The 27,601-nt window shown below is 37.2% G+C and overlaps 4 protein-coding genes across 4 annotated transcripts; 1 reads left to right on the top strand and 3 right to left on the bottom strand.

Moving 5' to 3' along the window:
• Positions 1-1,225: 1,225 nt before the first annotated feature.
• On the bottom strand, positions 1,226-7,735 carry LOC143450122 (sulfoquinovosidase-like). The gene is made up of 16 exons (XM_076950545.1): positions 6,337-7,735; positions 6,030-6,108; positions 5,635-5,806; positions 5,441-5,567; positions 5,089-5,196; positions 4,843-4,963; positions 4,537-4,720; positions 4,275-4,436; positions 4,019-4,139; positions 3,839-3,933; positions 3,540-3,738; positions 3,296-3,415; positions 3,062-3,213; positions 2,799-2,991; positions 2,217-2,438; positions 1,226-2,040 (listed from the first exon to the last, which is right to left on the bottom strand). The coding sequence occupies exons 1-16, from the start codon at positions 6,440-6,442 to the stop codon at positions 1,916-1,918; spliced, it is 2,286 nt and encodes a 761-aa protein (XP_076806660.1). The 5' UTR covers positions 6,443-7,735; the 3' UTR covers positions 1,226-1,915.
• Positions 7,736-13,438: 5,703 nt separating this feature from the next.
• LOC143450276 (uncharacterized) lies at positions 13,439-19,862 on the top strand. The gene is made up of 6 exons (XM_076950755.1): positions 13,439-13,902; positions 14,409-14,656; positions 15,599-15,792; positions 17,193-17,361; positions 18,531-18,759; positions 18,854-19,862. The coding sequence occupies exons 1-6, from the start codon at positions 13,845-13,847 to the stop codon at positions 19,537-19,539; spliced, it is 1,584 nt and encodes a 527-aa protein (XP_076806870.1). The 5' UTR covers positions 13,439-13,844; the 3' UTR covers positions 19,540-19,862.
• A 1,691-nt stretch (positions 19,863-21,553) lies between these two features.
• LOC143450169 (uncharacterized) lies at positions 21,554-23,778 on the bottom strand. Its single transcript, XM_076950608.1, has 4 exons — positions 23,410-23,778; positions 22,951-23,169; positions 22,682-22,793; positions 21,554-22,549 (listed from the first exon to the last, which is right to left on the bottom strand). Exons 1-4 carry the CDS (start codon positions 23,609-23,611, stop codon positions 22,258-22,260), a joined length of 825 nt encoding a protein of 274 aa, XP_076806723.1. The 5' UTR covers positions 23,612-23,778; the 3' UTR covers positions 21,554-22,257.
• A 137-nt stretch (positions 23,779-23,915) lies between these two features.
• Positions 23,916-27,264, bottom strand: LOC143450168 (uncharacterized). The gene is made up of 5 exons (XM_076950607.1): positions 26,804-27,264; positions 26,409-26,633; positions 26,016-26,225; positions 25,003-25,132; positions 23,916-24,902 (listed from the first exon to the last, which is right to left on the bottom strand). Exons 1-5 carry the CDS (start codon positions 26,838-26,840, stop codon positions 24,437-24,439), a joined length of 1,068 nt encoding a protein of 355 aa, XP_076806722.1. The 5' UTR covers positions 26,841-27,264; the 3' UTR covers positions 23,916-24,436.
• Between the last annotated feature and the right edge of the window lie 337 nt (positions 27,265-27,601).

Consider the following 27,601-nt stretch of genomic DNA (forward strand, 5'->3'; position numbering starts at 1 on the left):
ACATCCGGTATCATGGCTTGCTTTCATATGCGGTTTTACTGATAATGTAAATTAATTCCAGCACCTTAAGCTATAAATATTGTGGATTAATTTTTATAATGCAAATGTAGAAAAGTTTATGAACACGATTTTTGGTAAATCAATTCTTCCTACTTTTATACATTGACAAAAGTAGAGAAAATTGATTTAAAGACTGTAGAATGTGTAGACTGTAGATCATAGATGAAGCGCTGTGACATTCACCAACGTAATAGCTTTTTGTGATCCAGTGCTGATAGAGATATAGACCAATCGGTTGACCGTAATTTGAAAAAGGATCTCTGTGCTTTAAATGCAATCCTTGCGAAAGGTCACCGTTACGGAGAAAGGATCTTGTCGGGTAGTATAGGGATCTGTGAAATTAAAAACATACTTCCCAGTTGGTATGGTATGCTATCATAATTTTTTTTCTCTGACTGAGTAAGGTCTTTGCACGACTTAGGCTAAATCTGGTGATGACTCCTCGTTGCTCGAGGCTCCGCTACTATAGGCTGCAATGCTGTGCAACTTAGTTAACTTCCAGAAGTAGGCTATACATATTGGATTTAGCACTTATCCTTTATAGCACATTAATGCATACCAGGTTAATAAGCTTACAAAAATATCTTTAAGGTAAACCTACACTTTTTCGAGCAAAATTAGGTCTACTAGCCTATCTTTGTGACTTTATTGGAGTTAGGCCTATATTAATAGACTAGCCTATTGATTGCGCAACGCATAAACGAACTCTTGCAAAAACTGATTGTTTTCATATATTTTCCTTGAAAAGCGATTAAACTTAATATGTCATAATATGTTATGTGATATGTAATGTCGTAATAATTAAAGTCATCATAGAATTCGAAGCAAAAACAATAGAACCACATGAGTAGCCTATGACACAAATATTTTAATTGTAGACGTTTCGAGCACCTAATAACTATAACCATTCTCAATGCAAGGTAGAACGTAACAGTATGATAGAATAATTCGGAAAAATTAAAGAAATTGTAAGAAAGCGTGCAAACAGTGTCATCCAGTTGTAGAGGATTGCACTGTTGTCAGTCTTAACTTATGTTATTCGGACTTAATTTACCTGCCGAATTAATGATCTGACTCCGTGGTTGCGTGCGGTTAGAATTCTCTAACCTAACGTTCTACTAGCCGAAAGCCCTTACGTTATCACAGATACAGTTTATCAGAAACGATCCTTTATTGTAGGAACTGTACAGGTTCCGAATATAATACAATCACAAACTTAGCATTCACCACTTAAAACAAGTCTAACGAATTACAATTAACTGGACTAACGTAACACGTTCGTACGATTCGGTATCTCTGTCTGCGCTTTTACTCGCGTAGACGTTTGAGTTTATAAAGCGGAGCGATGTGAGCGGAAATATTCAACACAATATACACGAACATTTCAGAATGTGTGAACGATAAAAAAAAAGCGTTGGCAATGGGAATTACATTCAGTTAAAACTAGGATGTTATGAAATCACCTGGTAACGTACTAAACGGCGTTTTCGCATAAAGTTATTTAGAGCAAGTTTCCAAATTTTAAACGACAATAATTGCGGTTTTATCAGTAAACAATATCACAATAAATTACTGGCGAATATGTTCCCACAAATGATATAATGGTATTGAAAGCGGCTCCCAGGCCGCTACACAGTTATGTCTGAAGATGTTAGAATAGGCCTATAATAACAAAGAAAATTTGCAGCATGGTGTTTAAAATTACATATAAGTTAGTATTCTAATTAGGTGCTGGTTGGCTTGCTTAAACGATTATGTGTAATAATCGGCTTAATTCATAACGAGACAAAGTATAACAAAATCGTAATCGTCTTCAAACTGGCAAATCTAAACAATGACAATTACTGCACAGTTCTTAATCGTTAAACAGAATATACCAAAACAATTTTCTAAGCAGAAGGTAAATGAAAATAAGTGGATTCTCCCAAAGAAGCTGCCAACTGAAGCCTTCTGATGCTTTTGCACGCTGATCCGTATTATCTAAAAGTATAGCTTGTTGGAATAAGCTATAAGCTGGGTGATATGGCGTTTGTCCCACATCGCATAGGTTTTGCACTTAGTTGTAAATTGTAAGTATATGCGCACTATTTGGCCTTCATAAGTCAAACATTAGTTTATCTCAAATCATTTTGTAAATCTGTAGACCATCTACCCACATTTTGAAAAGCTTTGAAATAATTTCTCCCACTGTGTTCCTTTCCGGTAGAAAACGGGTGGATTCCCAAGCTCGGCGTGCACTTGGACGGTTTTACCTTCACCTTTTTTGTCGGCTTTTACAATGATTTGTGTGCTGTTCCATAAATACACCCATTCGTCCGGTGGAAGATAAACTGACCACTGATTTTGGCCTTCAAGCAATACTGGAGCCACGAGTAAGTCTGCAAGTTTGAAGTTTAAGGTGAGCCTACGGTTTATTACTGTAGTTTACAAAAGTGTTAAAGTCAACTATAGGCTACTTAGTTATCTGTGAAACCGTGAAATTTTAGAAAGAAGGTTCCTGAGGAGAGAAAAGAGGACTAATGTCAGAAAAGAGGGTATATGCTGCAGTAGGCAATGTTTCTATGCTGCAGGCTGCTTCTGCACATCAGTGGGTTAGTGTTGATTATATGAGATTATTATAACAAGAAAACATGATGCAGACAGCTATAGTAAGTTTATATAGAAAGTAAGAATAGTCAATGCTGCCTACAACGATATTGAAATGTTTATTTGTATCGTTTACTTAGCATTTTTCCAACCTTGGCCGTAGAGATACTCATATTGTTCTTCGTATGATTGAGGATCATTCATATAATGGAAGAAAAGTGGTCTTTGTGCAGGATAACCGTGGTTAGTATTTTCACTGGCGACGTGGCCATGGTATGGCGCTAGTTTAATGTACAATTCTGTCATTCTTGAGAATGATTTTGTGGTTGCGTTATTGGTGTAGATCTGTGAAAATCAAATAATTTTTATATAATCATACACGCTATAGCATCTTTACCACTATAGATATTTCTACCTGCCAGTTGCGATCAGGCCTGTTTCCTTCGTGGGTTCTGAGAACCGGGGTAAACACATTCATTTCGGCCCATCTTAAAACGAGTTCTTCGGTACGCACCATGCACAAAAGCGAAACGTAACCACCTACATCACTATGATGTAATCCCATACCTAAACAAAGTTATCACCACTCAGTGCTTTAAATAAAGACTAAAACTAAAAACTGCTAACTTTCAGTAAATTTACAGGCTACCTGACATTCCTAAAGACAAAGCCGCTGGAATTGTTGAAGCAAGACCATCACCATAAGAAAAGTCAACGTTTTGGTCACCACCCCAAGCAATTGAAGTATAACCAGGCGATTTACCAAAACCTTCACGTATTAAGAAATAGAACTAAACTCTAAATGTGTTCTAATTTTAACTGTATCGATGGAGCAAACGTAGGCTACACTGGTACAAAGTTCCAGAGAATGCCTGAACCATCAATCAACTGACCTGATCTCATAAAAACGAAAACATCGTTCACAATTCCCATTTCTTTCACTGCTTCCCGGTTTAGCTGTGCCCAAAGTTCTGAATAGATGTTGTGCATTTCTAAAGCTGGTCGTCCATCGTAATAAACAGAATCATCCACTGGTAAGTATTCACCACCAAAGTCGGCCATCCAGCCTGAAAATCCAAGCTTTGCTATGTCCTGAAGAAACACTAGTGGTCGAATTTCATGTGAATACCACGAATATAACAAAAATATTTGTTGAATATCATGCCATGAAATGTCATGACATAATTGTTACCTGTACAACCTTTTTGTACCAGTCGTATGCTTTTGGATTTGTAAGATCAACCGAGCCACATTCCATTTCTCCAAAATCAACCAGTTGAGTTTTTCCTATATAATTCCATATGTAGTTTTATCTCACATACCTTGTGGAAGAAATTTCCGATATTTAATACAATATGTTTTTCTTACTTACCTGTTCTAGCACTTTTTATAAAATAACCTTCATTGTCAGCTTCGTCAAACATCTCACTTCCCTTGATTACGTGAGGATTGATGTAGGATAAAAATCTTACATTTTCCTTTTCTTTGAATTGCTATAAGTTATACGGTATATTACAGATGATCCTAAATGTCTTCTGAATTTTCAACAATTGCAATAAAGCATGAATTTAAATTAAAGTTTAAATATGAATACAAAATAAACAAGCAAATGCTACTATATTTCACACTTTCATGATTTTTTCCAAGTTTGGATACATTTTCTTATCCCATCGCCAGTTCCAGTACACCCTTTTCCCAAGTGACGTCATAAACTTTCCAGCCCAATCTTGTATCCAAATGGCGCTAATTTTCACGTCATGTTCCTTTAAGGATCGATATCTTGACAGAACCTATTGCAGAATAATCGTGAATTAATCATTTTCTTTTTTGTATTATGAGATTAGCGTTTTTTAAAGTCGTGGATATAAACTTGAACGTGTCTTTCATTACCTTTTCTGTGCCTCCCTGTAATCCTATGATTGCTCCATTATATAACCAATGTGGTGGAAGAGGTTGCCTTCCCATGAAGGATGTTAGCTTTTCCAGAAGTTTCGGCCAGCTAGTGGCAGTGCCCATGTAAATTTGTGCTTTTTCAAAGTTCTCCTGCATTTCAATCTCGTGATAATGTTTTGAGCTGGGACATCACGTAGAATGATTTGATTATGGCTTACAAAACTTTGATGAGTTGAAGTAGCACGTTTTATAATATTGTTAGGCATAAGATGATTGTTTGTGGACAGAATGTAGTTAGGTTACCTGAAATTTAGCAAGCTGTAGAAGGAGAAGTCCAAATGAGCGTAATACAAACGATCTGACACAAACGTCGGTTGCGGCCAATAAGAGGTATGATAATCGCCGCCAGCACCGGCCACTATATCTGTGACCAAAATCGCAAAATTTGTTTGAAAAAACGAAACATTTTTGTAACTTTCACTTTGAAGCACTTCAGAGCTAACTTTTAAAACGATTAGATGTCGCAAAAGAGCTAAACAAGCTACGAACCTGCAAGGTAAGTAACCATGGTAGACTTATTTCTCCCCACTCCCTGCTCGCGAACCCACATTGGGAATGTGCGCCCTCGCAGGTTAAAGTGACTAAACTGTTCTCCGCCTATTGTAATACAGTGCAAGTTTAGTTAAGGCTATGCTATAACAATTTTGCCCTTTCTTATAATACCACGATGTCAAGCTGTCGGGATTAACAAAACTTTACAGATAATAACTAATTGCGTGAGTGCGTGGTTTTGAAAAAAACGAAAAAACTCGCCTTACAAAAGGCCAGTGACACTCAACGAAGTATTACATGCTTTAAGTCCTTTAAGAGGCTATGTAATCTATGTAAGATTCAGGTTTACCGCCATATACATGCTCTTCAGGTAATGCGGTTAAACGCAACCACATCCTATTGTATTCTGTATTCGTATTAGATTTTTTTAGACGAATGACATTTCCCTCCGACGTTGATTCAAACTGAAGAGTAATCTGTAAAATATTTCATTAAAATGCATACTTAATTCAGTTTAGTACTTACCACAGTTAATTCGCTTACCGCTACGTCATATTTCGGGTTGCTGAATCGAACGTGAAATGGGCTTTCCCCTAAATCGATCTCCAGTTGGCCTTCTTTGAGAAGAGGATCATCGCTGACTTGGAAGTCGTTCAGAGAAATTCGTTTCAATAATTCATCTTCGATATGGAAATTTCCGAGGTCGTTTTCGTATCTAAACGTCATAACACCGACATCAAAATTTACCTTTTCACAACATCGCATTGATAATATACTGAATTTATTGCGCCAGCAGGCAACAACCTATGTGCTTAGTGCTTTACTTGACAGCTTAGTATTGTATGGTCAAGTTGCCTACACCACAGACTTACAAACATAACCAGTTATAAACCTTTTAACAAGAAAATAACATTTTCTAAGAAAGAATATCGAGTTACTTGGTTTTCCCTTTTCCGATTGCTATCGCGGGCTTGGTATAACTGTGTTGTAGTATTACCCGTTTGTCCAAGTAGATTTCTGTTCAAGTAATAAATTTATTTGTAAAAATAGAGATCATCCAAGTATTTTTGATGCAAAAACGAAGCTTAAATGTTGACATACAATATTTTCTTTAAAAAAAAAGTGTGAATAAAGACAGGTATCTGTCTGACTTGTCCAAACTACAGTACAAACTGTCAAAAATAACAAGGCCGGCAATCTGCAAACCGGTACGCCTATCAGTTAAATTTCTTAACCTTTACCCACCTAAACTCTGCAGTGACTTCTTGTATTCAAAAACTGCTTCGGTAGTTACTGCACCAATCAAAATGACCAAAAGTGGTGCAAAAAAATATGCCGATTTTTCTGTCATGGTTGCAATCTGACTTAGCTTAACTGCACCCAAGAGCTAGTTGGTTGGCAAAACGTGGCGTGGTTAAACATTAAACAGGAATGTAGTCGTACGCTCCCGTCGGCTCTTTTGTTGATATTGATTACGTCACCATATCCCGGCTAAAAAGTCGCTTTATTGTAAAATAATGAATAGCGTGTTGGCACCTTTGTAAACATTGAAGGTAAGCGTATATCAAATAACCATCTAACATTTTTGGTGAAAGCACATTTAAATGTGAAAATGAACAAAAAAGTGTTAAAGGTTTTAAATGCTGAAAGCTTAGATTGCTTCCCAAAACAACACATGACAAAATCTTGCCAGATCAAGCTTGCTGAGTGCGATTAAAGTCCAGATTAATAATTGTCAAACTCAAATCACGTGCTATGCAACACTTCCTTTAAATATTAACGCATCACAGGGAAATTTAAATGCTGATATACTAATTAATATGAGAAATTTTTATAAACTATAGAGAAAGTGGACCACTTAGCGCTTAACCCGTCTCTGCAAGCATTTTACGACAGCTTCTAAAATTTGATTTGCGATGTAGCTTGGGCACTTACGTTTTTGTTTCTACCATAGTAGTTTGTATTCGCTTATCATTTATACATTCACTTGCTTGATTTTAAAAAAATCGCAAAAAAATACCACTTTGCCCCGACTGCATGGGGCAAAGAGGCCCGTAACACTTTTTTGCTGCAAACATAAACTTGGTAAAGAAATGAATTTTCTTTCCAGCTAATACATGTGTAAAAAAACTACACAACGATAAACAACGCGCACACGCAAGGTACAGTGAGAAGTCTAAACCCACAGCAATTACAGGCACGTCTCGTCAACAAAGTAGTGGTTTTCGTTCTTCGATCGGGTTTACCGATCAATTCTATGCTCCCAAATTGCTAAAGAAAGACTTTAGTTTTTACACACGAATAAAATCTTCTGTATTGCCGTTAGTCAACCTAAATAATACTTCTAGTATTTTACCCTCAGGTATAAGGTGAGGTAAAGTGGACCACCGAAGAACCACCACTAAACCATTAATTTGTTTTGCCTACTTTTCTATGCAAAACTAGCAAACAGTTACTGCTGCGTTTTACTGCTCTTGCGTTACTGTCCAAACTATAAGTGGCACAAACTAATTTGCTACAACCAATGTTTCAAAAATTAAACGAATTTTTGACTCTTATCTTAGATCGATGACTCGACAAAATAGATTTTCTTCCCTCGTATTTACATCATGAAGCTCAACATTTTCAGCCAAACATTGTTTGCAAGTGTAGTCATCATGAACGGCTAAACACTAAAACTTTTAGAGCGTAGCGTAGTTTTTAAGAAAGTTAGAGGGATGTTGCACATTGTCACGCTGAATCGCTTTGCCCGACCTTCCCCTTTTGATCAAATACATGCCGATACAAAATGGATAAAATTGCCAATTACTATACCTCCCAATGCCTAACCTTGGAACCGTAGTCGTGTATTACGGACTTATATTTATAAAGTATATAGATATAATACAATTATAGAGTCACGTCTCATGATTTGTATATGCATGTGTAACACTTGTTTTCCGACTGTCCGCCGAAGGTCGGTAAGAAACACTTTGTTTATTCTTTCAGTCAAAACCCCAACGCTGAATTAAAACAAATCCGCCCAAGCACCAGTCAAGAGCCACACACCAAAAAAACACAAATACCAACACTGCCACGAAAATAAGGGCGGGGCGCTGATTACCAACTACGTCCTCAAGGATAACGAAATGACGGGTCACAAGAATTGAGGTAAAAATCATGCACATGTAAATGGAAAAAAACTGCGGCAGTGCGAGAGCAGTTAAAAAAACCGACAAGTTTACACACAAATGAAGCAATGCACCACGCCAATAAAAACAGATGTTGACACACACACACTGGATTAAATTACTGTACGGTGTCCATAAAGTCTGGGTACATAGGGAATTTTACTAATTTATTGTTTCCAGATTGAATGATGGCTCTGTCTAAAGAAGAACGAATTGAGTTGGTACTCTTTAGTGGACGAGAAAGATCGTCTTATTTTTAACCATGCACCCAGACTTTGTGGACACGCTGTGTAATAGTGGAGTAACAAATAGTGCACCGACACACTAAGATAAAAGCTCCAAACAGTTTACGGGGTAGTAGAAATGAAAACAAACTCTAAATAGTAATAAACAACTTACACCGTAAACCAGTGCCTTACAAATTGGGTGATACAACATTAAAATGCAGTGCTTATAAAACAGGTGCGTAATCATATCCCTTGACACATGTATTTTATGAATAAACAAAACAACGAACATTCAAAACTTAAAAGTATAGCACTATTAAATCATTTCAAACTCGACCAATTGTAAAGTAAGTTTTCTAAAAATTTGTTCTTATATTCATTATGAATTTTTATTGAGCATATACTATGGTATGTTTACTCTAATTTAATGAAAAAAACTTTGAATGTGCAAAATAAACAACAGTTGAAAAAAATAACGTTCCGCAGCCACTAAGTACAAAAAACTTTCTTACAATATTCGAGCAACAACGAAAAATGATGTATGACTGTATGTGGCAATCCAAAGTGTGCCCGTCAGGTTTTACTTGCCAGTATTTTCAGTATAACTTGTCCTATGATGCTTATCCCACAAGACTGTTTGGCCTGACTACCAAAACGACAGTTATTGAAACCCAAGTCTTTGAATCAGGCATTATTGGATATCTGAAATCCTGTAACACGCAATTGAAATGGTTGCAAGCTCGTTTGGCTTGTTTGGTAGATTTAGATTTCCCAATAAACGAGCTCCTGTCAGTTATGATTAGCGTTAGAAAAACGCGCGGAGGCTTTAGTAAGTTTTTTTTTTATTTCTGCCATCAGCTTCGTGAATCTTAAACTAAAATGCAGTGCGTGTGCAACGTTTTATGCTTTGCAATATACAATGTATGGTATTTGCAGCATTGAAACTTCCTAACCACTAAGATCGAAATTTCCACAAAATTATCTGAACAGTGCAATAATAATGCAGTATAATAATATTTTATTTGCGATTGTTGTTATCGAGTCATTCAAGTTGTTAATAAGAGTGCCACTCCATATCCAACTGACGTGCGAACAGCTTTGCCGCCATTACAAGCTACTTTTCGGTCATGTTTACGACCTTACAACTTCTAAATAAAACTTGACCTGCAAAGACTGGAAACGTCTGGCCCTCGCACGTTGTTCATAGATGTAGGGTACCGGATTTGACGCGTGTTGCCTGTCCAAACAGAATGTTACTACCACCAAAAACCCCTCACTTGAGGGTTGTCTTTGCGAACGCTCCATCAGTCTTTCTGTCACTTTATCTCCTGTCGTTCAGCACGGTGGGAAGACTTAAGACTGACTGCTGAAACTTGGTGGTTAAAAGCGTCGATTGATCGATCAAAAAAGAAAACAAACTACAGCCTACTGTTTGATGATAAGGATGATGATAAGAGAAATTGCTTGTATTTCGCATAAGAAAACTTTGAACACTGCCGAAGATAGTTGATCATTTAGTTAGATATGCTTTTAGAAAAGGAGTTTGACAGCAATTTGCCGGGAGGCCCTTAATATTATACTGTATATGCAACTATTTAAAAATGTCACACAAATTATTTACTATAAGTTATTTTGACATGCTGTTCGTCATCAAACGTTGTTTTATTAAACAATTTTTTCGAAAGGAACAGACAGCAGATTGAGTTTAATGAAAAAGAGAACCGATGATTGATGCATTTCTTACTGGCAGTAGAAATGTTTCGCACTTTTCTTGAGGCAAAAATTTCAACATCTGCACCACGAAGGTGAGATAAAGTGTGTCAGGTAGAAATAAGACAAGAACCGGCTGACCATTAGGAGCTAAGTTTATTTACCGGTATGTATCATATGAATGGCCGTCACTTAAAAAGGGAACGCTTTGTGGTAGTAATCAGTCAGCGGTTCTTTGAAAAACTTTGGGGTCAAATCACCAGTTTCTTTTCGTAGCAAAACGGACGTTATTTGTCAGGTTTAATCATAATCCAGGAAAGTGATTTGCCAAATCGAGACCAACAATTATAGGCTATATTGGCAGTTGTGTTGCTGCTGTAATTGGGTGATTATATCGTTGTATTCAGTTCGACTTATTTTAAACCAGCTATAGCAGGTGGTTATGATTTCTGTCGGGTTAAAAAACAGATTTTGTTATCGGAAATCACTTGACGCGCGCCGGCAACAAACGTGGCTAATTAATTTGTGAAGACAAATATTTTCTACCGGGACGCAGAAAATCACATATTGACTGTTTAAACCCGATCATACTCATATGTGAGTATTTGGAAAGTTGACCTGTAAGCTGAGGTCATTTGTAAGCGGAACTGCCTTCTCAGAGGAGGCTGATGACCCAAGTTGTGGTAATTAGTTGTTACATGGTTTGCTAGAAGAGAATCCTACCTACGGTATACCTATGGCCAAAATGTGACAATCAAATTGAATTAATTACTTGTCAATGAACCTAGCTGAAACCACAAATAATTGCTGCAAGCACGGATTTATTTGCGGCCTCGTTCATGACGTAAAACATCCTTCATATGGCTTGGCAGCTTCCGAGGAACAAAAGCAAACGATACGGATACGAAAGAAGGTTAAACTCTTCTCAGAGAAGTACTGGAAAGCAAGACGGTGTGTCTCCGAGGTCAAAGTGCCTGATACAGCTGTAGGAAGTCGTATAACTGCAGTTGTAGTTAGGTTAAATCAATGATCAAGGTACCTTTGCTTTTTCAATGTTGTTTGTTGTCACCATACAACCTCGTTCACCTTTTAAACACGCTATTTGATGTCGGAAATGACATCACCTATTTTTGTGTATTTGGTCCGTGTTATGGTCGGCATTGGAACCAGTCATGGCATCTTGGCCTTTTCGGTAAAGGCATGTATATTAGGTTGACTGTACACGTGTTTCCGACAACTTAAGATCGATCCGCCGTCATCGTCAGTTTAAACTCGGCTTGACCTGTGGGCAGCACGTGTTGTCGTGCTCGTCAGCGGGATGCCTGCAGAATCCAACAGCATGAAGTTGCTCTGTCACTGCATTTGTGACGTAACAAATTTTTCGAAGTATAACAATAGGTCACATGAAAGGGACATAACCGTGTTTTTTCTTTGTGGAGGCAATGAGGTTTTTAGTGGTTACCAAATCATGTGCTATGGGCATTGTTTTTCATAACTTACCACATCACCGTTTCACATGTAGTGATTATTCATTTATGATGTTAGTGATATAATAGGTTAGTTACACAAGCGCGCTAGTCGAAGACTATAAAAAAGCCAGCAAGGGTCTTTGCGGCACCTGTTATACTAAAAACGTTACAACATCAGAAGAGCCGCGCTGTAATAAATAACATTTATTATTACATATGATTTCTTTATGGGGGCGTTTAATTTCGAGCCCCCTTTAAAGTCAGGAAATACGCATAGATGACGTAACTGTCTACGTGTTGCCCTGGAATTAAATGTGAAGTTGATGAATTGATTTCAGCAATCGAGTTACAAACAAGTTGGTTCTTGTTACAAACCAAATTGTCTATTTTTTTCTTTGCTGGAAGAATCAGGTTGTCGCTGACGTATTGTTTACCAGCAAAACTGATGCATTGCAATATACGTCACAGGAAAACTATTTCTAGGAAGTTATATCGGACTAGAGTACTAGACAGTTGGTCGAAGTCTGGCGAAGATTTTTATTCAGATAGCATTGATGTCAACGCCACGGGCTCACTCGCTAAAACAAAGCTGAAGAAAATTCACGAAATTAGTCTGTCACTGCCCGCAGAAAAAAAGAAATCGCCTCGATAGTGTTAAATCCTTTCATACGCCGAATAGATTATTAATTATTTTAGTAACGATCATAAGAAAGGCTTCTAAGTGACCATCTTGAAGGCATGGCAAATTTAACTCGTCAATAAATTACTACTATACAGCATTGCGTTACATTTTTAATCTTAGATTAAGTAACCATTGAGTATGATGTAAGAAAAAACAGAATTAGTTCAAGAGGTTGTTTTGCTGATGTATTCCAGTGTTTACGCGTGTTTTGATGATATAACGTGGCTAGCGTTGGACTATCGTACTTATAAAAAATAACGTAGGCAGGAAAAGAAACAGATTTAATCATAATGTTTGATTGTTTTGTGTGGGCATAAGTGATTAGATAAAAACCGCCTCGCATGAGACATAACATTATTGACAAGGCAAGACCGATCTACGTTCTAAAACGTTTAATATTTTACTGTAATTGCCTGGTGACTAGCACTGCAAGAAATAGGGAAAATCATCAAATGGGACAAACACTAAATCACCTCCGTCAGCCAACGACGTAGCTCCGAATGGTATTTTCCGAAGCCATGTACCAAGTCAGTTATTGTCCAGGAATAGCTCAGACCCCGACGCTGTTTGAACGCTGAAACGAAATCTATTCCGGACAGTTTAAAGTATTAGTGTAATTCTGTAGGTCAAGCATTTGGGAATTTGAGTGCTATGCCCGACTCAATGGTTCTGAGTGACAGTTTTTGCTTTTCAGTCAAGCGCAGCCGCGCGCCAGACGCGAGTCCAAGGCAATTAATGGCGTCGATCAGTGACTTTATGTTATGAATTGTGAAGCCATTAAAAGCCAATTGCCCATTCGATTTCGAAACGTCATAAAATTATTTACTTCAATGGTTTTAATGCGATCTTTGCTATTTTTACGAGAGAATTGCTTCGAATTGTATACTATGCTTTATAAGGAAATTTGAAAAGTTCTGTTTTCAAGAATGAGTCAGATCGCGAAATACTCACATGACAGTTTATCATTTTGTCATTTACATTTTAAATTATTTTAATTAAAATGATAATCAATTGTCTGAATTTAAGCCATAAGGAAGTTGTATCAAACGAACGCACTGTTTGTCGAGGAAGCTTTAAATCACGTTTGGAAAGCATCTTTCTCTGGCGCTGATCCTAATCATGAGTTCCTTCTAAGGTCTAAAGTGAGGCGGTGACTGATATCAGGTTATGCATTGCGCCATATACTGCTTAGTATATGTTACCTAACAGAGCTATAGAATTGGTTATTACTTATTTGTTCCGTGATAGATTGACCGCAAAAAACGATCCAATTTCCGTCCTGCAAATTGCTAGATTTCGAAACGATTGCGTATTGCGATGGTTGTTTGCCATTTGGCATAATTGTAGTGTATACTGGTAGTGGTAAGTAGAGTCGAATGAATCCTTTCAAAACCATTATTTGAATTTTCCTGTTATACCTGATCAACAGGTATAAGCGTTTGTTTTACTTATACTGTCGCACTCTGATCAACATTTTTATTCAAGACTAACCAGCATGGAACGAAATATTACCAAAGACGAACGATTTTTTTCGATGGAAATTGGAAATGCAGGTAAGGAGTTTTTATGTAGATGTAGTTCTATACATTAATAGTCAGTCAAGGCAAGGTATATTGGGCTTATGTAATTTAAGACTTCCAATTGCGAATGCTTAACATTACCAAGTTCTCTTCTCTATATTTGTTAAAACGTCATAAGTATATAGGCTAGTCACGATAAATGCAGCTTAATATATGGTCAAATAGCAAACACGTTAAGCTAGATCCCTTGTGATCCCAAGTAAATCCGGTTATAGCCTACTTCGAACCTTGCTTTTACGTATCTTAAACAATTGAGTGGAATGAAATGCATGGACCAACTGTCGGACAACGACCGCATGAAGGGGCCAACGTTAAATTTATACTGAAACGTAATAAAAACTTTACCGACGGTCATCTTGCAGTCGCAGTAACAAATTATGGACTTTTTATACGACTATTTCCGTCGAGCTTGCTGCTGCTTTATCATCGCTAGAATACATTTTGATAAACGTTGATGAAGCGGTCTTTTGCGCCGGCAGGTTCTATAAACCTTTCGGACGGATTCGAAAGGGTGCCCTGTCAGCAAGACAATGCGGCTGCCGGGTCTTTCGAGATTATCGCGTCGGTCACCGGAACTGTCATCGGAATCACGAACCTGGTGGTCATCATCGTCATATTGTGCGGAGGCAGGAAGTTGCACAAAGCAACTTTTTTCTGCATCTGCAATCTTGCCTTTGCCGACATGCTTGCAGGATTGCTTCTACTTTGGATATTTTGTCTACAGGAAGTGAGTTTTGACGTTTATTTGTGGCTAATGCAGGAATATGTGGATTATGATTATTACCTGTCGAAAAAATTTAATGTGTAATACGTACTTATCTGCGATTAATGGAAGCGTTTAAAACGATGTATATACAGTTTTTAACCGGTGTATACGGACATGTTATGTTATATGATGGCTTTAAAAAACAACATCTATTTATATTACATCATCAAAGATTGGAAGTGTATCGAATTGTCAGCGGAGAAGACTCAAACTAAAGAGATTTTAGATAAATAATAAGTTGCAAAAAATTGTATGGTAGTCAAAACTCAAAAGGATAAGGAATTAATGGTCAATAACCGCAAGATTATTATCGAAGCACACATGCAGTTTACAATGATTGATGTTTCGTGATAATACCACAGTCGCATATTCAGATATTGCCAACACTATCGGTTTCTTACATCACACCCTAATCGGAGTCAGATCAACATGGTTACAAATTCTTGGAAACTAAAAACAGAAATACATAGACATCAACTCTGCCTGGGTTTTGCGTGATGAGAGAATTTAACACTTTTCTTCAAATTTTATTGCAAAGTAAAAGATTGAAAATTAGTGGAATCGTCCTTCATGAAATGCGGGAATCGGATGACACATTACATGTAAATAAGATAGTATAATAAAATAAATTATTATTTTGCGATAGCAACCAAACCCGTGTACCTACACTAAACCTAAGATAGTACGCGCAAAGTAAAATGGGCTAGATAAATGAGACAGTGGGGAGTTTGAAACCAAAAAATTACTCAATATTTTACTGTTTAGTGGAAGCTTGACATAAGCTATTTGTTCTTTTAAAGTAACTGAGGAAGACTGAATTAAGTTTCTTTAACCATTTAACCATTAAATTAACCATTTCTTCAAGAACATTGAAGTAAACTTTGATGTGCTTTTCTTGTCCAGGAACTCCTTCCTTTTCGGACTCCGATCTCGGAACTGGTCCAGAAAAGCATCTGGACAGTAACGGTCTGGTCGTCTATGCTCAGCCAAATTGTGATCGCGGTGGATCGCTATTGTTACGTCACAAAGGGAACCGGTGGGATGTCTTCCAGAGGGCGACGGAACAGCGATAGATGGGGAAACCAAAAGAGAAAAAGGTATTGGAACGCCGGTTTACGATACATGTTAAAAACATTTCTACTTTCACGAAGTTACAAGGTTAAAAACCTTTTGAAGGCAACTGTTATCGTTAGGGTCAGGAGTGCACTTGTCAATGGGAAATTGGGAATTGTCCTGTCGTCTCCTTTCCAATTAATGCTAACGAGGGTCTAGGTTCTTAGACGCTTTTTCGACTGGCGCTATGGGTTTTCCTAATTTAATCCTGTAGGGTGTCGGGGGAGTGTGACTGCGCGTAATCTCGTCATGTTATCAAATTAAATGGCGACGCAAATTATCGACAACCTTATGATGTCATAGTTGAGCTAACAATAAAAAAGGAAATAATGGCATCTTTGTTGTCCGTTTGATCATCCGATTTTCTACAAGGATTCCCACGAAACCACAGTATGTAGTAAATAAATATGCAAACAACAGTTTGCGTGAACTGTTTATTCGGTAAATTAATTAATTAATACACTAACTTGCATCTCTGTGCTTCCCACGGAAACAATTCGATCACGTTACCGTTTAATCAAAGTTGGTGCAATAGTTTTCATGTGGTATTTGTGTCTTTGGTTTATCACTGGCTACCTGTTTTTAAATCGTGACAAACTGATTCTTAGGACGCGTTTTTGTCTGTTGCTGTTGGATATTTTGTGTGGAATGTATTTATTTATCAACATGAGGCCATCTAAGGCCATGTTTAACTATACGAGAAAATCAAATGGGGAGGAAGTGGACTTTAAAACGTTCATTATTTCTGATAGTGATTATTTCAGCCGTTACTAACACCTTGTTAAACAACACCGGCTCAAAGTTGTTATGAATGAATCGAAGCCAAACTTTGTGTAAGGTCGTAAAAGTGACAACCTTTTAAGTTATAGGGGAGTCGATGTCTGTTACGGCTGATATGAAATATCACTTTTATCGTGAATACTGACAGCCCGTATCTGTATCAATCGTATAATTGTGTTACTTTATCAAAATTAAATCTTTTGATTAATAATTATCCGGTCACTTTGTTGCCTTAATCTCTAAAAATCTGTTGTTGATAAACGAGACCACCAAAGGTCGCCAAAGTCGCGTCTGACTGGCAACATGTGCATAAATAACAAACTGTTAACTATGGCCAGATTAAACAGGATAACGGATTACCTTATGGAGTCATTTAAGGTCTCCACGGTGCCTTAGTCCACTTAATGTCATTTTGAAAAATGCATTTGTGTAAGGAATATTATAGGGATTAGTGAAGAGGAGAATGTTAGAAAAACTTCACCAAACTATTCTTCTACAAAAGCATATCTGCTAATACTATAGCATAACATTGCTGGGTTGTTTACAAAAATCATCCAATCAAACCTTTTGATGCTGTTTGTTGACACGTTTGTTTCCATTTCAGGTTGATAAGGACCGGTATCGCTATCACGTGGTTAATGCCCATTCTGACGTATGTTATTCCTGTAGTTACCAAATGGAATTGCGTCAACACCTGCTTTTGTCAGGTTCCGGTCAACAGCACAAGTGACGTGTTTTACATGGTCTGCGAGCCGTTGGAAGAATGTTCGCAGGTAATTGCTTTCTAATGACACTGCCAAGTCATATGGTAACTAAGCATACAGTTTAAGGAACTTTGGATTTATGGAATGTTGAGTGACTGCACATAAGCTCACACTTTGGAATGACGTCAGTGATTATGGTTTAAAAACTTTACGTTATCAAGATTTGCTATCATACTACATCGGTATTACGCGGTAACTTTGTTTGGTTGCAAAGTTGCATGTATGCGTACTTTATTCTTTTATCGCGATCAGGACAATTAGGCGCTCAGTGATTCTACTATATGCTGCAGTGGAATGTTATCATTCCTGCATATGTTGTTTTTTACACAGCCACAACCCTGTGTTGAAACAGAAACGATCGTCGGCCAGATTCGGTGCTTTCTGCGATAATAGTTTGCCGCTGGCAGAATTCTGGCTGAAACTTGTTTGCGTTTCAAATATTTTGCGTTTATAAATCTCACTTTTCTGCTCACTTCAGTAGGTGATTTAAGTGTTGTTTTTACAAAATTAATTGGCCGTTGTATCCGCTTCATTTCTTGCTCACGTATAGCCTAGCTTTGCTGCTTCACAAACCCAATTGTCCTCTGCCATTGTACTCTAAGGCCCGTTTTGTCACCTTTTTACTGCGTGACTCAGATTTTTTTGTTTATAAGCCCTTAAACATCACTGGATGACAGTGAAGATTATGATTTCACAGAAAACCATTGTGAAGTAACCAAAACCGCATACACAAACTGCGGTCACCTTTTTAACCACGATTGACAGGTTGGGACAGTTTTTATTACAACCGGTGGCTGGATGCCTTTATGACTCAACGGGTTGTAATATTGGCGCTAGCCCGTAATGTACTTCCTTGCTGTTTTTCCTTGGTGAGTTTTAATATTGATGATGCAGTCTTCATTCCTTGTATGCTGATGGGTGTACAATGGCACCACGTTGCATTACATTTTATCTATGCAAGCATTTATCTCTTTTCCGTATTATTTATCTGTGATTGACGAAATCCACTTTGGAACAGTTCGCACTTACAGTAGTTTCGGAAATGTTTTATCGTTTTGTAGGAGATACTACACTTTACAGCACGTTTATGTTTGAAATAAAAAATAACAAACTGAACACAAATTTAGCCCTGTGTTTTGTCGAGCTTGAAATTTTATAAGTCTCGTTTATTTTCACAGATTAACCCACCTTTTACAAAGGGATCCATGCTTTACCTGGGACTTGTCTTGCTCGTAATGCCATTCATTCCATGCGTTTTGTACGCTAAAATCTATTACTATGTCCGAAAATCGACGAAGAATGTGAAGCCTACAAATAACAGCCGCCCCTCCACCAGTAGCACCTGCGTTAGCACTACTGAAAACGAACTTCGAGCGACACCCAACGGCGTCAACGAAAACAACAGAGGTGAATATATTTTATGAAGTCTGTTTGCACACTTTAATCTAACAAAACTGTTCGACAATGGAGTTTTAATGCTGGTATTTTGGTTGATTAACAGATCACCAAATATGCTCTGTGCAGTCCAGCTTCGGATGTAAGTCATCTAGCCCATCGGGGGATGGCAGAAAGCAGTCTACCCATATCTACAAGACGAGCGCAAGTTCCGACTTGCAGTCGACGTACTGGAGGAAGAAAATGATCAGTGCCAGATTCTTCCGGGCGCACGCTAAGCAACAAAGGGAAGACGGAGCACGCACTCAAGGAAACACCCGTTTGGGGTCAAATGGAAACTTCTCGAAATCGATTAGGAAAGCCCTGGCTAAGAACACGAACAAGAGAGACATGAAGCTCCTTCGGACTCTCATCATCATCCTCGTTCTCTTCCTAGTTAGCACTATACCTCTCGGATTGCTCTTTCTCATATCGTATGGTGAAATGGACAAGAGATACGTCCTGACTGCCAAAATTCTCCTCACAGCATCGCTGTTTAACTCCATGGTGAATCCCTGGGTTTATTTTTGGCGTTTTCCGGAGATGCGAATCGCGGTTCGCAGAGTTTTTTGCTCCCGATTGCCTATATCCACGGGCTCGATAAGGCAGTCCCTGAAGAAACAGAGCTCAAAGAAAAAAGGAGAGCAACATCCACAATACATAGAGGGATGCGAAAGTGTGGCAGCAAAGACAAGGCGAAACATGAAACGCTCCGACCAGAGCAAAGAAAATAGCAGCAGTAGCGCATTTTAGAGGATACGACAGCAAGCACATCACAGTGATACTGTTTGCAAACGACCTTGGTCGTATAGTTCGTTGGCGTTATGTGATAGTTGCTAACTAGCCTTTGTCCATTGTAAAAGGTTTTCGCTTTCCTCTTATTTATGATCGTTTTTTTGCACCAATGCTCCATGAATTGTTTCATCCGTTTTCTGCGAATATTCTGGATTTACGCCAGCTGCCAAGCTAATCACCTGTTATAATTTTTGTTATGTGATTGCAACTGTTTTTGCCGACATTGTCTTCAATTCAATTTTACAAGCTTGATAAAAAAATAAAGCGTTTCACTATTAAAATGTATACATAATAGCCAGTATTAGAGGTTGTTATGTAGACGCAAAATACTTCCTTGCCCCGCGCCTTTAATTAGTTTTGACTAATTACAGGTTTTAACAAAGTCTGAGTGAAAAGTGTTTATAAAGTTTGTTTCATAGATACGTCTACATAGTCGTGATTAAAAGTGTAAGTCTGTGGATAGGGCTTTGCAGCATTTTTAAAATTTGATTTCCTTCATTCTTTAATTTAAATTTACAAATGCAGAATTTACTAAAAATGTGTTGGACCAAAATACGCTTATTTTAAAATAACACATGAAATAAGTAAAATAAAAAGTTTGAACATATGATGCCATTTGTAAACTAAAAGATGGTCATCATCATACGATCACAAATACATGAACTGTCACGGGCAATTTTTTTTTTCATATCTTTTTCCACCCGGCATCTTAAATTTTCTATTCAATTTATAGTAAGATTAAAGTTTTTGCAAATACTAAACTCCAACGTGCAAACAGAGCACAAATTCCCATATGGAATTACAGGCTTATAAGACGAAACGTCAAATGTTAACCGACAGAGAGCACTTGTAAGCTTGGTTGGGGCGGTGACTCACTGTAACAAAAGTACGAGTTAGCCGGCGATACACTTCTCCACAGCTTTTTTAGTTATGTTAAGCATAGTTTTTCAAATGTAGGCCTATACTGTAAAACTAAGCTCATGTTAAAGTGAACAAAGATAGCGGTGACATGATACTACCATTACGGCACTCACAGAAACGTCACTAATAAATGCCATATCCGGTATATTGGGAACATTCTCCTAGGGTTGATGGTCCCTGTTTTATACTTTGATTAAGCCTAATTGGTGTAATAGGACAATGGGCTATAAAATGTCCCCTGTCAATCTACTATTCTTTTGTTAGTCGAAGAATTTATGCAATTAGTTTTAAACCACGATATGCAATCGAGCTTTGCAGTTCATTCTTTGCAAAAAAGGAGCCAAAAATTACATTTGGTTTTTAATACACTGTTGATCTCATTTGTTGTGCTTTTGAAATTGTGAAAGCTTTTGAAACGAATACCTGGAGCTCTCGAAACCGACTCATTGCGGAGGTTTTAACGGTTCTCGGAGATTTTTGTAAACATTGGAAGCTTTGGTGTATAATAGGACTCGTTGTGTGTGGTATGCGGTCCATAGTGTAATTGCATCCACATGGGATATAACTGCACTCACATGAGGTTTATATGTAGTTAATTAGTATAGCCTATATCTCGTTGGTTTGCATAAATCTAATTAAGGTTTTGTGCTAAATTTTGACCGAAAGAGCAGCCTATAAATGACGTGTTTTATTGGTCTTTATTATTGTTTATGTGCTTGTATAAAGATATCTTTATTTTGCTTTTGAAAATATTTTATAATTATTAAATAGGCCTAGTTTGAATTCTTCCATTTCGAAAATAGACTGCCGAAAAACCTGGAAAAGGTTCATCATCGTTTGCTGGATGTTTCCTTTTGTTGATGTAACATCTTGTTGTGGGCTATAAATGCAATGTCGCACGCGTGCAATCCTGTGTGAGTGTAATTCCTTGTGGGTGCAATGCCTCGGCCACCATAGTATACTGAAGCTTTCGGCCGTCACCTCATTTCAGGAACAGTTTTCTAAGAAATATCTTAATAAACTTCCTTTTGACCAAAGTGTATATTACTCGCACTGCAAACAGACTTTTATTCTAAAAAAATGTAACCCATATCCAAGTTTTAATACGTGTAGAGCTCCCGATGGGTTTTCACTAAATAACTTCAATATATTTGTTAGATTCCTTAGATGTTTAGAAGTGTGTATCCGTCCAAGACTCGCAGGCGACTAAAGTGCTGAAGAGGCACAATATCAGAAATCTAACCAAAATAAAAACGTTCTTCATTCTCGTGACGGTGTCTCTTATGTTTAAACTAGAATCGTTTTAAACAGTGAGCAAACAAGAAAAACGCACCTATCCAAATCGCGTATAATAATTGATTGTAATACATTTAAAAGCTTCCTCGGGTGGCACTGTACGTCACAAATCTACAGTGTATAGGCTTATGTAGGCCTCTATAAACACTTTAAAATTTTGGACACTTATAAACATTGCAATAAATGTAACTATACTTCTATAAATCTATGAGCTGTATGACCACCTACTTTTTCAGCACACTAACCCCCACTTATATAGGCAAAAGCTATAGGCCTATAGTTTTCATTACACCTCGGTAGATTGACTCACGGATGTGCATCTTCTTGTTTTCTGTCTGACTCATATAGCGCAAGATTAAAAAAGAAGCTAAAACGATACACGCTCGTGTTGGATGGATGAAATTATATGGATGGATGAAATCATGCACGTGTTTTGCGGGTTCATAATTTCACAAGGCTTTAAGTGTCTCCGATATTACCGAGTGTTTCATACAGCTGATTTTGAACTATTTCGGCACTAGTCTGTTGTTGCAAAGTTTCATTTTCATCTCTATCCCTGTCAGAAAACTCCAAAGAACGAGATTCCATTGCAACAGGTTCGTAACCATTGTCGTGGACAGAGTAATTTCGATCAACGGAAGGATTGTATTCTTCGACGTCATCATCTATACTCTCATAAGCATGGAATGCTACAGTACTTTGATTGTAGCTTGTTGGAGCCATTTCTTTTTTCTTTTTTCCGTTTCTAAGTCTAAAAGAAGCGTGTATAAATGATTCAACTTTAGCAACATGTCTACATTTAATATCATATTCAACAATAGTTTGCATGGTTTGTTGCCTGCACTTTTGCGTTCTGTAGTAATGGTATAACTACAGTACTTACTTCCTGGTAACAACGCAAGCGATTGTTAGTGTAAGCAAGATAGCAAATAACCCCGCCACAGCTCCAATTACGGGTCCAGTTTTAAAGTCCTTTGTAGACTGAGTTTCGTCTTCTGCGAAGCATTTTGTAATTCAAATCTAAAGTACTGTACCTAGTACTATACATTTGTACAAAACCAAGTTTTACTTAGGTATTTATGATGGTTGTGGATTGATGTAGGCTGTTGGAAAAATGTGACAAGGTTGTGTCAGAAAAAATATCCTACTTACTGTAAGAGCAATATCCTTGGAAAATTTTTATGTTTAACTTGATTATTTCATCTGACAAGTTGTATCCCTCTCTTGCAAACGTTAAGTTAGGTTTTGGGGAATCCCAGTTGTCTATAGACGAGCAGTTGTGGCCATTGCTGCTTAGAAGACATTGACTTCCCTGCTCACTTTTGAAGCAATACACGCTTTCTTGATTCAAACATTCTTTCTTGTGTTCGCCTGAACAAATTAACAATGCATTTGCTTTTTTTGAAAATGTGTATCAAAAATTTTTTTAAATAAACTAATTGCATATTCTGGAGATAATTCTAAACGTAGCATAAATGATACAGTAGGCCTGCATAACTACAGCTTATCTTATACAGCATACTATGCTTGCAATGGTAGGCCTACAACACACTCATTTTGATATAGATCTACCATTGCAAAATTATGATATGTTTTCGGTTTTAAACATGCCTCCTGGAAGAAGAAAGAATTCATTGCATGGCGCTCCGGTTTTACTTGCCCTTTCCTTGTGGAAACTAAGTTGCAACATATCTGTTGCATTTGCTTCAATTGTCCAAAAGCAGGAATCGTCCTCTGACAAAACGTTATACGCCGAAAACGAATAGTTTCCTTCGGCTAAACTTGTACTATTACACGATAAATTTCCTCCCATTTTCGCCTAACTATGCATAGGCTACCAGCTAACTGTGAAAAAATCTGTAGATATAACGCGACTAAGCGAATGACTTATAATATCTTGGTCATCTTAAGTTTGCAATTGAACACAAAACCACGCTGAAGGCAATTTCTTTGTTCTCATTATGTTGCAAGCAGGAAGTGTTACTTAACATCCGCTGCGTCTTCAAAAATAATGTTATCATATTTCCCACACAAAATTAAATAATGTCTCTTAAAAGCATTGAGAGTTTCTTTTCTACGTAACAGCTCTTGTCCACACTACACTCATACTCTTTTATTATTTCCTGCCTTTTGCTTTCCGATCAATTCGTGCTTATTCAACCAAAGTTCAAATCGACACCAAATATATACAGTATGGTTAACATATGATGAGTGGTCACGTTTGTGTGGAGTAGGTCTATACATAAATAGTAACAAACAAAACTTCGCCTACACAGGATATTCCATTGACAATTACTGTTTTCTTAAAAGCTTTGCCTTGATATAGAAACGTTAGATCGACCGTAAAAAAATTGGCAAGACTATAACCACACAGTTGCGTGAGTGCTATTTTCAGTCGTTACACCACATGTCGGCCGACTATAGTACAAGCACGTGATAAACTGCAACACCTATCACTCTAGTACAGGTTAAGAAAATTTTGCAAGCAGTCTATATTGTCCCGATTACAATAGATTGACTAAAATAAAATATGCTATACAATAGAGTAGAAGCGGCAATATGACTTTTGAACGACGTTTTTATCTTGGTTATACTTCGCTTCCTTAATATGGGATATAAGAATACGCTCAAAACAGCTTCATTTCAGTGAATCATTTTGGTTATAAAAACTACCTTGATACAAAGGGTTTTCTACCAACTCATTTTCAGTATCACCAATGGTAGAATACTGATTTTTATCAACTGTTTTATCGTCATTGTCGTTGAGATTATACAGTTCGTTATCTACGATTTGTCTTCTGGTTCGATTATCCCGAGAGTGGTACAATTCGTTTACAACCATTTTTGATGTCGTTGCGTTAACGTGGGTCTCATCCAATCCATCATGGTCATCCACTGTAGCATACGTGATTTCAGGTTGAACCATTTCATAAGCGTTGTGTGCTTTAAAATTCCTTCCGCTGACCTCAAAGTTTTCAAACGTTGGACCTTCTGTTCCAATAACGTCGTCAGCGATGGCGTAAGCAATGTTACCAAAACCTATCCGATTATTGTATTTGCTTGAATGGCTCGCATTTTCGGGTTGGTTTTTGAATTTTTTATGCCTGCATAAACCATCAATTTTTTTAATATGAAAAGTTTTATCGATTTGGTAATTTTCAAGAAATATTCATTTACTTTTAACAATGATTCGCTCAAACACACCTGATGAAGCACCATGCAAGAAGAGTAGTAAGCACAATACCCGCAGTCGCCCCCACTACTGCGCCGGCAACAGCAGCACTGTTATTACTTCCTTGAGGTCCACGGTTATCTTGGTTACCACCAGTAACTACTGCATGTAACACGCACAATATGGTAAGTTACACGTTCATGATGCCCTTAAGCTCACTAACTAAATACGTTATACATAGGTCATTTCCAACAACACTTTCATATCTTTAGTGTAAGTTCATGTTGTTTTTATGATGAATTACAAGTGTCCCATTAGCTGAAGGAAGAACAGTGTTTCCAATGGTAAGCTTAGAATTTCTTTCCACAATGCGGATTGTTTGTATTCTCAGCATATATTTAATTGAGGTGAAACGTATACTTTATTAGAAGCATTAAGTTTTATCGGCTGCAAAATATTGACCATTTACCTTAAGTTGATGCTTTTGCCTAAGGCAAGTATATAGGCAAGTTTTCCTTCTTTCTATAAGCAGTCTAAATCTAACAAACAATTGATAACTTCTATAATGACAAGCGATAGATTGTTTTTTAAGTAAATATTGGTGGATACAGGCAGCAGAGAATATAGTTGCATAGATATGTATGATGATCAAGCAGATGTAGATCGACTGCTGGTAACGTTTTAAAACTATTAGTCAATTTCCATGACACCACAATGCTTTTGTGGCCATATGTGCGTTGTGCCAAAGTACAGTAACTACACCCACTTGGCCACGGAAAAGTTAACAGTTTAACGCTATTAAACAACAGCAGATAATTAAATGGACAATGAATTAACCAAAGCAAATGAATTTTCAAAGCTTAAAAAGGGAAAAATAACAAACCTTTTTCAATGATTTGATATTGTTAACCCGTTAATGATTAGCACCGTTTGCTATTTCAATGTCTCTTGAAGGCGATGAACGCAATTTAGTTTATCGCGCATTTGATATGTCAAGCAAATACTATTTTACAAGCAGTTATACGGAAATAAACAAGTAACTTACGAGATTTGCATTGTACTGTACTCGTATTTAATTTAATTCTGTTCTGAGTGTCACCACCAGCGGAACGGTAGATCAACTTGGGTAAACGCTCATCGTTTACGATTTTAGCCGATTTGCATTCATCAACAAGATTTTCAGGAAGTTGACATTCTAAGCTTTTGTAGCAGTATACTGCATTTAAGTTTTCAGAGCTGGAACATAGTGTTTGACCTGAATTCAATGAGAGTTATATTTAATTGTTATTAAAGAACAGTGATCAGCAGCAAGTTTTAAATACTGGGCAATACCCACGATAAACATTGTAGTTTATTACATTATAATTTTTAGATTTAAAAATTTTCAAACCAAAACGAAAGCTACTGCAAAAAACACTCTGCGGAAAAATAAAATTACCGTCTGGAAGTGTAAAATTGTTTCTACATTTGTCGCCATGTAGGTTGAGGTCGAATATTCGAATTAATAGTACATCATCAGCGGTGGCTTCAAATATCCATTCACACTTTTGGCTTTTTTGGTAATTGCTTCCGTGCTTCGAATACTCAAAAACAGTATTAGGGTATATAATTGTGTTACCTTGTTGTCCTTGACATGTGGCGGCAGCAATTGCATCCTGAATTCCTATATTAACAACATTTTATTGTGGTAAAAAACTCCATAAATATTGCGTTTAACCCATTTTTATAAAACGTAGTTTAATTGCCGGCAGAAACTATAAAAATTGTCAACACTGGATAGGTGGATCCCTGATTACATCAAAGCCCAGCATAGCTGATTTTAAACAAACTTACGCAGTAGAAAGATGAGCATGAAGCATATTTCCATCATATAATTCTGGAACAAAAATCTTCACCAAGCGCTCTATACCATACAGATTTGGCGGAATTAAGAACTACTGAGGTATGTGTATTTAGCAGATTACAAATCGACCGACAGTGTATGGTCAAAATTTCGGTTAAGCAAGCAGATTACGTAATAAAGTGAACCTTTAAAGTTTAAACTTAAAGTATTGAAACAAAATGTCAAGCTTTCCATATCAAAACATATCACCCATATACTGCGCCTTTTGGTATAATATAATGTGGTATAATGTCATAGGTACATCCAACAATTAGCGTCGAGTATAAATTTTATAGGTGTTTGTGTTCTGGAAAACCAGACACCAGCCTATAACAATCCTTGAAGCCTGTTTCTGTAACTGATAGTCCCTAATTCCTGTTTTATTCTTGAAAAGTAACAAGATGTCATTATTTATCTGTATAGAAATTTAAGTATAGAAGATACGTTTTAATATACGTTTTTCCATATTCCTTGTGGTCAATATAGCTAATTTATGTATAGGTTACGTCAATATGAACGTTTGAATGAGAAGGACTCACTAAAAGATCTACTGCTCATAACGTCATATTCGTTAATACTCGATCCTGATACTGCATATAGTTGAACTAGAACTTCTTCTTGCATGTAATAGTAAATTTTGCCAATACAATATTTCAAGGTAATGCTATATTTATTAGCAAACAATAACCCAGCAGAATTCTATATGCTGCCAGGTTTTCGTGGTGTTTAGTGGACGTACACGTGGGCGG

The sequence above is a fragment of the Clavelina lepadiformis genome, chromosome 3, assembly GCF_947623445.1.
Source record: "Clavelina lepadiformis chromosome 3, kaClaLepa1.1, whole genome shotgun sequence".
NCBI classification, from domain to species: domain Eukaryota; kingdom Metazoa; phylum Chordata; class Ascidiacea; order Aplousobranchia; family Clavelinidae; genus Clavelina; species Clavelina lepadiformis.

Bases quoted from the DNA above. Each gene is read 5' to 3' on its own strand.
- LOC143450122 (XM_076950545.1), bottom strand. From the start codon at position 6,442: ATGACAGAAAAATCGGCATATTTTTTTGCACCACTTTTGGTCATTTTG. The intron at 4,140-4,274 runs GTGTGAAATATA...TATAACTTATAG, and splicing joins ACTTGGAAAAAATCATGAAA to CAATTCAAAGAAAAGGAAAA. The intron at 3,416-3,539 runs GTCAGTTGATTG...TAATACGTGAAG, and splicing joins TTTCGTTTTTATGAGATCAG to GTTTTGGTAAATCGCCTGGT.
- LOC143450276 (XM_076950755.1), top strand. From the start codon at position 13,845: ATGGAACGAAATATTACCAAAGACGAACGATTTTTTTCGATGGAAATT. The intron at 13,903-14,408 runs GTAAGGAGTTTT...TTGCGCCGGCAG, and splicing joins GATGGAAATTGGAAATGCAG to GTTCTATAAACCTTTCGGAC. The intron at 17,362-18,530 runs GTAATTGCTTTC...TTATTTTCACAG, and splicing joins CGTTGGAAGAATGTTCGCAG to ATTAACCCACCTTTTACAAA.
- LOC143450169 (XM_076950608.1), bottom strand. From the start codon at position 23,611: ATGGGAGGAAATTTATCGTGTAATAGTACAAGTTTAGCCGAAGGAAAC. The intron at 22,794-22,950 runs GTAAGTAGGATA...AATGCTTCGCAG, and splicing joins CCAAGGATATTGCTCTTACA to AAGACGAAACTCAGTCTACA. The intron at 22,550-22,681 runs GTAAGTACTGTA...CGCTTCTTTTAG, and splicing joins GCTTGCGTTGTTACCAGGAA to ACTTAGAAACGGAAAAAAGA.
- LOC143450168 (XM_076950607.1), bottom strand. From the start codon at position 26,840: ATGATGGAAATATGCTTCATGCTCATCTTTCTACTGC. The intron at 26,226-26,408 runs GTAATTTTATTT...CATTGAATTCAG, and splicing joins CAATTTTACACTTCCAGACG to GTCAAACACTATGTTCCAGC. The intron at 24,903-25,002 runs GTGTGTTTGAGC...TGGTTTATGCAG, and splicing joins CTTGCATGGTGCTTCATCAG to GCATAAAAAATTCAAAAACC.